Source organism: Drosophila melanogaster, chromosome 2R (assembly GCF_000001215.4).
Source record: "Drosophila melanogaster chromosome 2R".
Lineage (NCBI taxonomy): Eukaryota > Metazoa > Arthropoda > Insecta > Diptera > Drosophilidae > Drosophila > Drosophila melanogaster.
Genome location: NT_033778.4, coordinates 10,191,299 through 10,202,799, shown reverse-complemented (window position 1 = coordinate 10,202,799; position 11,501 = coordinate 10,191,299). Strand labels below are relative to the sequence as shown.

The 11,501-nt window shown below is 42.2% G+C and overlaps 2 protein-coding genes across 3 annotated transcripts in view; both read left to right on the top strand.

The window, feature by feature from the left end:
* The first annotated feature begins 3,088 nt into the window (after positions 1-3,088).
* CG34221 (uncharacterized protein) lies at positions 3,089-5,664 on the top strand. 2 transcript variants are annotated; one of them, NM_001299343.1, is made up of 3 exons: positions 3,089-3,234; positions 4,354-4,427; positions 4,720-5,664. In NM_001299343.1, exons 1-3 carry the CDS (start codon positions 3,217-3,219, stop codon positions 4,955-4,957), a joined length of 330 nt encoding a protein of 109 aa, NP_001286272.1. In that variant the 5' UTR covers positions 3,089-3,216; the 3' UTR covers positions 4,958-5,664. The 2 variants fall into 2 exon arrangements, with proteins under 2 accessions (NP_001286272.1, NP_001097255.2); NM_001103785.3 differs by having other exon boundaries at positions 4,720-5,251.
* Positions 5,665-10,405: 4,741 nt separating this feature from the next.
* The window catches only part of KCNQ (KCNQ potassium channel), a 46,498-nt gene continuing 45,402 nt past the window's right edge, over positions 10,406-11,501 (top strand). Inside the window, exon 1 of the mRNA NM_001144160.2 lies at positions 10,406-10,822. The gene's annotated coding sequence lies outside the window, so the exon portion shown is untranslated. The remainder of the gene's footprint in view (positions 10,823-11,501) is intronic.

The window sequence follows — 11,501 nt, the reverse complement described above, 5'->3', positions numbered from 1 at the left end:
ACTTTAGTATCGTGCTCTTTAATATGGTCATCAATTACATATGGGTAAATGAAGCGCGAAACACCGGCGGCTGGAGTATGCAAATGCATAATACATACACACATTTTCACTTTGTTTTCATTTCGATTTTTCGCAACCAATGTTTTTTATTCAGCTTTGGTTTGGCTCTGCAATTTTAACGCGCTTCCGTCAATTAAACTTACGAGGCGTAACTGGTAAACTGGAAAATTGTGTCACACACAAGCCACCCGAAACCCTCCCACCGGATTGGGGTGGTGGTGGTGGTGGCAAGTCGAGGGGTTGCGCTGTTGCACATGAATGTTGCATGTTGCTTACATTCGCATATGCGGCGATGATCGACATAGTTAAGTGAAAATTTATTGCTAAAGGAAGTGGCTGGCGGACGGGGAGACAACGGCCTGATGTATCGGTTTCCGGGGCTTTTGGTTGGCTTTCGGTTGGATAATCCTTGCCAGGCCATTCGGCAGTGAAAGGCCGTAAGCACAACAGGTTAAGCAAATTTGGCATCGGCACTTTCGTTTGCATTGGCATCAACGCCGTTGGCCATCTTCAATATTAATCTTTTGACGAAGTGTACAGTGTGCCATTCCGACGGCCTTGTGCTGCATTTCTGTGCGTATAAAAAAATAAGTGTTTTAAATAAGGTATTTTATGGTAGCATTTATTCACAGCTAACTAAAGGATTCTATAGGTTTTTCTTATCGAAAGAACACAGATGAAACGTGTTATAGGTATAGATACATATATAATAGAATAATATAATAATGATATATAGAACATATATGTTTACAAATTTGCATTGTATGAACTTTAAAATAAGCTATCATTGAAAATGCTTGAAACTGTCAATATTTCAAGCACAAGCACCACATTTGTTCGACACATTTTCTAGCCTCTATTAACAGGAATGTATTTTTAGCTATTTTGATGTTGCCACTTTCATCGCAAATGTGATGCTAATAGCCCGGTGCCAGTCAGCCACCGCATCGAATCGAGCCACCACCTTGTGTGCAATTAATTTTGACACTTTTTCGCAATTGCGCGATCATGCTGGAAAAGTGGTCCGAACCGGCCAAATGCCCCGATCAAATCGCTTGCTTTTATGATTATATCATCAAAATGCGCCTGTTAATTGCCCAACTTCTGGCGATGGAACCCCGTGAGGAGAAAACTTTTACTCCTCGCCAGCAATTGCAGACCAATAAGTGGCCGTGGATGTATCATAGTTATATCATATCAGGCGGAACAGCGCTGAAAAAAACGGCCAGAAAATCAAAACTAGTTAGATGAGACCGTCTCCAACGGGGCGAAGACAATGACCAAGTGTCGTGCCGGTCTGGATTTGTCATTGTTATGCAATCGCCGCGGCGTGCCAGTGAAACCAGTTGATTAGCTGGTAGAAATGGTCGAAATGGTTGAAACGGTAGAAATGGCCGAAATGGAGCGCTTCCTGCATTACATTCGTGTAGCCTCGATACCACCAGTACCTTCCACGCAGACCCAGCGGCCAGAATGGCCAATCAAATGAATTGCCATCGCGTTGCACATTCAAATTGCAATCAAATGCAGGGCGATGCGGGTGCAGGAACACTGCTACAAATTGGCATTAATTTACTGTCAAAATATAAGCAATCAGACTATCAACAATCAATATAGTCGTAGAACCACTAGGTTAACCATTACAATTTAAATACTACAAGTAATTTGATTTCTTTTCGGGATGGATAGTACACAAGTCGTAAAGCTGATCCATTGATAAGATTAACTAAACAATCAATAAATGATCAAAAAAGTATGCAACATAGCATGTGGATCTGAAACTTTATTAACTAGATGAACATTAATAAACTAGATGAGCCTTCCCTAACCTAATAAATTGTTTTAATCACGCTAATAATATTTTGAATTTTAAACTAGCTAGTTCAAAACTAGTTGCGATACTTTTCTCTTAGTGGGAGTGCAGTTGACACGACGACATATTTTAGCGCACAACTCAATTTGCGACAAACGAATGCCAGTCGAAATGCCTAACCAGGAAGCTGGCCAAATCCTTGCCACTGCCACAGCGGGTGTAACAGCAACTGAAAGCCGAAACTGCAACTGCAACTGCAACCTGCTGCCGGCGCCAGCACCTCCTCCCCCAGCCACGCCCCCCGTTTCCGAGCGCTGGAGGCGGACAGACCGACATAATCGCTGCGTTTAACTCAGGCACTGGCTTCAATTACACGCTGCTCCATCTCACTTGCACTCGGGCTCGGAAAAGTGTCTTCATGTTCGTCGGCTTTTCCAGCGTCCGGCACAATGGGTGCGAGCGAGAGGGGGACATACGGTACGATACGGTCGGGCTTAACAAAGCTTGTGGCTTTGAGCCTCAGTTTCTGGATTGCTGCTGGCGCCTGACTTTGCTGGTTACTTTGGGTTCGCTCAGGCTTTGGCTTTGGCTTTGCTACGGTTTGTTTGCGGCATGTGTTTTCACTATCATGCCAGGATGACTGGACACCCTACACCAAGCCAATTTTCGGGTTATATAGTACTGCAAATTGGTAGCAAGCCAATTAAGTGGCAAGTGGGAAGCTATACATTCCTAGTAGCTTTCAAAGTTATATCTGAGTCGTGTTTATTAAAATAAACTTTTCCGAAATGAATCCTTCGTACTAGCGAATTTAAGATGCATTTTTGCAACCTTCTAAGCACTATTATATAAATTTATTGTTAAGAAATGACTTATAGCAGCGCACTTGGCCAGTCGACCAGATCCGAGTGATGGCAAGCAGCAGTTAACACGGCCACAAGTCCGAGTCCGAGTTCGAAGCCCAGTCCGAGCTGAAGCAAGTCGACTGGCCACTTCCGCTGCCCCTCCGCCGGCTCCTTGGGCCGACTTGATTATGTTTTTGTTTTTTGTTTTTTACTTCGTTTCCAACTCAGCGACTTCGTGTCACCGCCACCGTCACCGTCGCCGCACTGTTGCCGCAAGTGGCGCTGCCGTCTGTGGCACGTTTCACTGTAGCTCATAACTTTTTTCTTCGCTTTTTGGCTCATATTTAAGCGGATGCAGGCGGTGGGTCCCAGAGCAATTCCATTTCTACGCCCGTCGTCGATGGTTTAACAAAATCCGCACTCTTAATCCAATTAAACAGCGTCGAAAAAATATATTAAAAAAAAAAAAAAATTACACAAACACACACAAGAAAAACAATGCATTTGCCCCAAGGAGTAAGTGTTAATTACAATTTGAAAACGAATAAACACAATGAAGAGGCGGGCAACAAACGCGCGTAAACATTCCAAAAAAAACTCACCATATTTGTGTTGGCTTGCAATAAGTAAAAAATGAAACAAAATAAATATTTAAAGTAAATCCAGCTTAGAAAGTACGCGTTAATGCACGAAAATATGCAAATAAAACGCTTTCATTTCGCAACGAATTCATTGACTCCAATCGCGCGGGAAATGAATAAAACAAAGCGCAAAATAAAATGCAAATAACCACAAAAACTTAATTTGTTTTTTTATGAGCCACAAATGTCGAAACATGAAAAGAACTCTCAAGTTGGCCATAAACGGTTAATTGAACGAAAATGTGCAACAAAGGGAAAGTCGTCACATTTGCACAATAGCAAAGGGAGCAGCAACAAAGTGAAAGGCATTTATATTGTGATTGTGAAAAGCCGGAAAATTACAAAAATATTAGTTCCCCCATAAAGTGATAAGCAGATTAAACAAAAGGCCTAGTTGAACTTTGTGCCAAAGATAAAGATTTCATCATGGGCATAAAATGTGCTTTAAGATCTGGTTTTCATTTCGTGTTTAAAGAGTGTACCAAGTTTCTAGAAAAATATACATTACTTCGTTTTGTAAAAATCATTTAAATTACTGCTTGCTTATTTTAAATAGGTTTTTTTTTAAATGTCTTTCTCCCAAATTGAGCCATCAGTAGGATAAATTTGACTTAAGGGTTTTGAGCTTCTAAGATAATGCTGCCCGAGTTAGGGACAATTTACCACCCAGTGAGTAGCGGCCAAATGCTCTTCTATGTATTTCCGTCTGGCCCAAATTGGAGTTGACCGGGCCAAAAGTGTGCTTCCTGTGCGGCTGACAGCTTCTGTTACGCCCACATCAGAATCTATCTGCAGATGAAGGCGGTCCCATCATCGTTGGCTGGCCTGTCAATAATAATAACCCCAGGACGATGAGGTCCTCGGATGCGTGTTATTATGCTAATTGTATTGTTCGGCTGTTTATGAGCTGTTTTGGGGACAGAGGGGGGGGGGCGATAACCTCTTCCTTACGTTGGCATACGAATCGTAATCTTTATACTTGTTTCCCTTGCAGGCATTAAGCTTTCTGTTCATCACTTGCATGATGTTCGCACTGGCAGGCGGCCATCCATCAAGCGACAAGCTGAAGTAAGTCCCTGCCCACTGCCACGCCCCCACCTAACGAGCACACTGAAAATAGTAAATGATAACAAAATCGCTAGTAACTATAAAAACCACACTTTTTGATTACAAAAGTATTACTTACTTTTCCAGTTTGTTTCTATGCACTAAAAACGTACATATACAATATATATAAAATATAGTTTCTGTAAATATTAACCAAATTTTCTAACACCGATTGTTCTGCGTGCAGTTGATAGAGTGCTCCTTTATTTGTTTGCTGTGTTACCATGTTCATGGGCCATTCGACCATTTACAGGATCCGAATACACGTGCCGGTGAAGCACCACACACATGTACACACGAAGACGGTCATTAAGAAGGTTCCGCTGCCCATTCCGGTGCCGGTCAAGGAGCACCACCACGAGCCGAAGAAGCACCACAGCAGCCGCAGCCATCACCATCACCACCACCACGACGACGACCAGGATGACGATTTCGAGGGCTACGAGTACCCCATCAAGGCCAAGCGGCGCACGCGGCATCCCTTTGTCTGAGTTCGGGCACAGACCACCCAACCACATACGCCGCCCACTCCGCCCAACTCAGCGGGGAAAATGAAATCAAATGAAATACAATTTACGCAGATTAAGATGGAAATAAACCAAAATACGAGCCAGCTTGGCCAGAAAAGGCCGAAAAAAAAACAACACAGAACACAAAGCAAGAAAAACGCAATCCTGGGTCTGATTTGTCGTCACTGTTTTTAGTGCGTAAGAGTACAACGTAAAATAAAGAGAGAACCCTTAGATCTAAGTAATCATTTCAGTGCAATAAAATATACAAAAATTACACTTAAGCACAATTTAAAGCCGGCATCGAAAACTTTTTCATTGGTATTTCAGTCACGACAAAGTTCGAGCACATAAACATGTTTTTTTTTGGGGGCTTTCCGTTTGTAAACTTATCTGTGTGGGTGGTTGGAAATAGGAAAATCAGCTAGCTGAAATTTAACAAGGATTCATTTGACTTTCTAGAAATAAATGGTATTTTGTAAAATTGTAAGCAACTAGCACATAATTCCTAATTGAAGAAGTAGCTAGAGCTTGCACAATAAAATCTCCTCTTTGAGGAAAGAACATTTTTTAAAGCTTATTCAATGTATTTTATTAAAATAAACCAACTTAATTAAATGAAGTGCGAAAATGGAATCCATTTTTGATTTAAACTGCTATTATTGTATATTCCTGGCATAAATGTACGCAAACGAAATAAAAAAAAACCTCCATGCACATCAGTTTGATATTAACATAACATATTAACTTAATTTAAAATATCCCTTACACTCGCACATATATTAATATGTATAAGCTGCATTCCCGCTGTCATATTATAGTGCTGAAATGAGACAGCCAAATCGGGAAAATTCCCATTTTCTGGGCACTCAGCGGAGAGATTTAAACTGATTGAATTGAAGATTTCCAGCTGTTGCTGTTGCTGTGAGGTTGCTCCTGCTGTTGCTGCTACCGTTGATGTTGCTGCTACCGTTGATGTTGCCTCTGTCGCTGTGGCCCTGTGGCTGCCTCACCAGCTGCACCTTCTGTGGGATATTTGTGCATAAATAAATGAAGCGAACGACATGCGAAACAGCAAAGTAAACCCGGTGCCGGGCTGTTTGTAATGATGTTGTGGCTCCGTGGCATCATCCTCCTGCCTCCCGGAGGATTGTGGGCAGCGGGAGCGGGAGCGAGCCCATAAAATATGCATGCTCAGCTGCGTCCCGCTCGCGTTGCTCTGTCCCGCTCTAACAGGCACGGCAAGGCGACAAACCGATGTGACCGAGCGACAGCACGTGCTGGGGCGTCTAGTCAACAGCCAGGCTAAGAAGAATGTCAACAACTGCTCGCCTGTTGCCTGTATGCACTGAGAAAAAATCGTGTTGCATAAATAACAATGTGGACTAAACGGACCTAACTGATTAGAAGAAACATTTAAGAAGTGTATATTTATACATTTCTTTAAAAACCTTTATTGAATCTCCATATTACTATTTCTTTAGTTAGTAATTTTTCCGCCTGTGCTGAGTGTTTTCCTTTCGGCCAAGCAAACAGAAGACCCGGGGCGGCAGCTGTTGATGGCTCATTTTCCACGACTTTAGCGCCACTCAAGTGGCAGCCACTCAAAGCCAAGGCGAAGGCATAAGCAGCAACAAAGCAACAGTAACAAAAAGCGGGCAACAAAAGCAGCCAACGCAAATTCCACTCGTCATACGGAGCCACTCAATTTACGGAGCACTCAGCGGCTCTGTACGAGATCAGCGGGGAAATCGGACTGGCGGGGGGTCTAATTAATACGACCTCCCACCTACAGCCACCCACCGCCCAGAACAACCCACAACCACCTGCTGGTGTGGCACACTTAAGTGTGGGCGGAGTGCGAAAAGAAAAGAAACAGCAACCTAATCACCGGCAAGCGAAGAAAGCGGGTCGATAAAGCAGTGCACTCATGCATAATGTTAATTGACAGACTTTGAGCCGCTGTTAACCAACCACTGTTAAGCGCAATAACATTTCAGTTTAATTGATCGCTAGGCTTAAAATTTATATCCGGCAACTCGTAGAGCAAATGGGCATTTAAGGTTCCTTGAAGATACAAATTAACTCAATATTAAGTACCTACACTTGATCAGGATCAACAGCTTGACATTGTGACATGCATAATATAAGTAACTCCTACGAGGTTTAGGTTTGTTTCCACTCAATTTCAAAATAAATTTAAAACTTGCTGTCTTATTATATTATCTTATTAAGATCCTAATAATATTTTATTTTTGATCTCAACACGTTGTCTGGCAAAGGGATTAATCAGCCCGGCTACGAATGCGTGGCGAATCAATTTAGTTAGCGAGTTCAGACCAGGTCTTCCATCGCTTTTAGCCGCTGAAAGTCGCACTCCTGCCAATTTGTGGGTGTGAAGGCCATATATTTACTTAGCTCTTCGTGTGGCTGCTCCTCCGCCAGTTGTTGTTGTTTGATTTGGGCGCTTCTATTTGATTAGGCCGCCTAAGCGGGCTACGTGCTTGGGTTAATTTGTGGCTCCAAGTGTTGGCCCAGGGTGCAAAAGTCATTGTTACTGGATGTACATACAAATGTATGTGCGTCTATCTCGGCCGAATGTTTGTGTTTGTGGTGACAGCAAATAAATCGCACGCATGTGCTCGACCAGCAGTCATCCACTCGCAGATACACTGCACTGGAAAAAACTCTTAGTCTTTTATAGAAATAAAAATGATACCCACCAAGTCTTCCTAATGAGATAAGTGTCGTCTAGTCATCATGACACTTAAACAACACCATAAAATAAATGAATTTAGGTACGTTTAATGTGGACTGTCTATCTTCCATCAAATACAAAAATTATATCAGTTTTTATTTAGCTTTTATGACTAGCATAGTCATTTTTCCAAGTGTCATACACAAACAATAACACAAACACAAAAATTGTGCATAGCACGCATAACAATGAGAGAACATTTCGAGTTTTGTGAGGGTGGCATAGAATGGAAATGGGCCTAGACAAACTACTTCTTAGCTACTTAGTGATAAATATGCTGGCTAATCAAATGGGAACTAGATTTGCGGATTAGCTGCGACACGAAGTTCGTTGGCCAAGTTACAAATCCCCCAGCTAATTTGCCCTCATCGCCATCGACACGAATTTGTGGAATTAATCTTAAGTCCTTGCATCGGGAACAAAGCGGAAAACCTAAGATGTTTAGTCTCATTAAATGGCATGGTTTCATGTTTAAATAGCAAACGTTCTTTCAGTATTATCCGATTAGTCCTATATGGAATGTATGTTAATCTTTCAGAAATATACGGTATGTTTGTTCGCAACAACTTTGGAGACCATCAATCTTTGGGTCACTCAACCGTACCCTTTGACTTGCCCAACGCAATAAAAAAAATCAATTTTTTTATGCCCGGATTAGGCCAACGCACCCCAGGGTATACATCATTCTACCTCTTCCATCAGACATAATTTTCTAGTTGGTCAAAAAGTAAAGCGCCAGCACGGGCCAAAAAAAGGACATTTGTCTTGAGTGGACGGCGGTCAGTGGAACCCTTGGACCCCTGCTCATCATGTCATTTTTGAAATACAAACATAAAAGTACAGATTTCCTGACTTCAGAGCATAAAGCAAGGCAAACATAGTCCATATAAACAGATTGTTAAATATAGTTTATGCCGCAGGCTCAGAAAAGGAAATGGGCTCCGACTTTTCATATTTCTTTTACGATTCTGCGAGGACGTCGAGCTGAATGAGCAGAAGCTTAGTCCTGGGAACGGGATGCGATTTTATTGCTCTCGGCAATGGATGGGGATGGGAATGGGGTTGGACATGGGCATGGGGATGGAATCAATGTCGGGCTTCGGTTTTATTATTTGCATACTGCTTTTATGGCCCCTCATTTAGCGATGAGAACCTTCCGCCGCCCGTTTAATTCCCAATTAATTTGGGATTTGGCCAGTGCTCTCCGACCAGTTAATTAGATGGCCATTAAACGGCCGCTAAATGCCGACGGCCAGGACGTACAGCATCTGCCGCAGCTTTGGGCAATAAATGCGTTCGTCACATGCACAAATTAAATACGAATAGTTGTTTTTCCCCCTTGCCCAGCTGGTAGTTTGTTGCATATTTTACGGACTGAAAATGAAAGTTTCAAACACAACCAGACGGCGGAAACAAAAATGCAGCATTACAAAGCCCAACAAATTGGCGACTCATTAAAGGCCGAATGGTATTTTTCAGCTTTTGGGAATGTGAAATATCGTGGGTGGTAGTGGGTTTCGCCAGGTGCGAGAGAAATGAAACTTTATGCTTCATAAATAAACAGAACTATTACCCCCGTTCCACGGCATATTGGTATCACACATACATACTTATTATAAACATACGGAAAATATTTATTTGTGTTTGGCTTAACAATTGGCATCATCTGATATAAACGCGATATGCCTTTTTAAAACACCATAGACAAGGATTAAAATTATTGTATAATATATTAGGACTTCAGTTGAGAATTGAATTTTATTTGTCTATACATGGTAATACAAAAGGTTGAAGAATTCCTTTTATATATATATAGGTATACCAGCTGATTAAATATAGAATTAGGAGAAGATAAACCCTCTTCGACATGGAAACACCATTGATTGTCCAAAGCCTATTCTTATTTCATCAATGTAATTGCGTTAGACCTAAATACACAGCACCATAGAACTGCAGGATGGAAAAGCCAAGGATATCCAGTGTAACCCGTTCGTTCAATCAGGACTTATTTGTATTCACTGATGTATTGGGGCTACGAATCCTTTCGAAACTAACTGTAGTTCTGCGAATGCCATTATTCGAACTACAGTAAATAAGCAAACGAAACGAACCCTTTCGGGTATAGCAAAGCCGCACAAAAGAAAGCAAAGCAACGAATTTGCGGCGTCACGTGCAAATCGAGAGGATTCATTAATACGCATTTGCTGTTTTGGCCTCAAGCAATTACCCCGAATTTTTGGGGGTTAACGTGGTCGGTTGGCTGCTGCTGCTGGTGGTGGTGGCTTGTAACGGTAACGGATACAAGCGAACGAAACTGTTGCGTTAATGAACTTATGAGTGGGCACAGATACAGAGACGCTTCGCTCAGCTAGAGAAACAGATACAGATACAGATACAGATACAGATACAGATTCGAGTACGATACGCTGACCTACCAACCTACAAACGGCACAGGCAACAGTTTCGAACCGCAACATCGAGTATACGACATGTTGGCCGCACCGGTGACGTAGGCGTCGGCCAACAGGGCGGGTGGTTGATATTATTTGGCGGCATCCATTTGGCCCGTATCGAGAAAACAACACATTTTCGCTCGAGCAACGAACGCCGACGATGATGTTCGCCGCCGTCGTTCGGCGTCGCAACTCTTGGCATTCGAGCGGATTTCGCTCACTCGCTCGCCAACGCTGCTGCTGGCCGCTACGTGTTCGCTCCGCTCCGCACCGCACCGCTCCGTTTCGTTCCGTTGCCCAGAATCATTCTGGCCATTTTGCGCGATCTCAGCCACAGTTGGATAAGAAGCCGGCGGACGGCGATAATAGCCTACGTGTTCGAGCGTGAAAGTTATCAAGTTCGTTAAACCAATGCGGCGCGGCGAGGGATAATAAGGCTAAGGAAAGCGATCTCCCAAAATAACAAATAGCAAAGATCGTTGCAATTGAGTGTATTTTTGTGGTGCCAGTGTATCTGTGACGCTTAAATAGCTGTGTAATCAAATAGAAAATAAGAGTAGTAGTATACTCGGCCAGCGAATTGAGCAAACAAACAAGTTTAGCAGCCAACGAAACAGCGAAAATCCAGTCGGAAAGGTGCGTGCAAGACTTATTTAAATAAATAAAACAAGCCAAGTTCAGCTAAGTACATTGCAAATAATGCATTACCAAATTTTCGCTGGCTGAACGGCTGGAAATTTATTTACGAGAATGAGAATTTATTTTTGTTGAAAAACGTTTTCGGGCCTTTTTGGCGGCGGAAACAACGTCCGATTTTATTCGATATAACAGCTCTATATGTCTGCCCCTGCATTGGATCTATATAAATATATGCGTGCGAGGCACGGATGTTTTGTATACACCACAAAACAAATTCGTATTTATAAGATTTTATTTAAATATTCAAATATTCAGTTGTTAACGGCTCGTTAAAGCAAATTGTGCAGCATTTTTGGCCAGCAGCAGAAAATAGCATAGTATCGTTAGAAATCCATCGCTTTTCCCATGCTCGATTTTGATTTGTAAGTAAAAGAAAACAAAAAACAAAAAAAAACCCAAATTCGCAACCGGCGAGCTTTCCATCGAGAAATTCAAAACTAAAAAATCATTATAATTTCCACGGAATGCGACGAGTTAGCGCCAACGACAACAGAAATGTGCTCATAAAATACGAATATGTAGAGTGTTTATTTTAATCAAACTCTTAGATTCGTGTAACGAATCGATTGATACCCACGAAATGTGCTGTCAAGAAGTGAAGTTGTTATAAATTTGA

Bases quoted from the DNA above. Each gene is read 5' to 3' on its own strand.
- CG34221 (NM_001299343.1), top strand. The intron at 4,428-4,719 runs GTAAGTCCCTGC...GACCATTTACAG, and splicing joins CCATCAAGCGACAAGCTGAA to GATCCGAATACACGTGCCGG.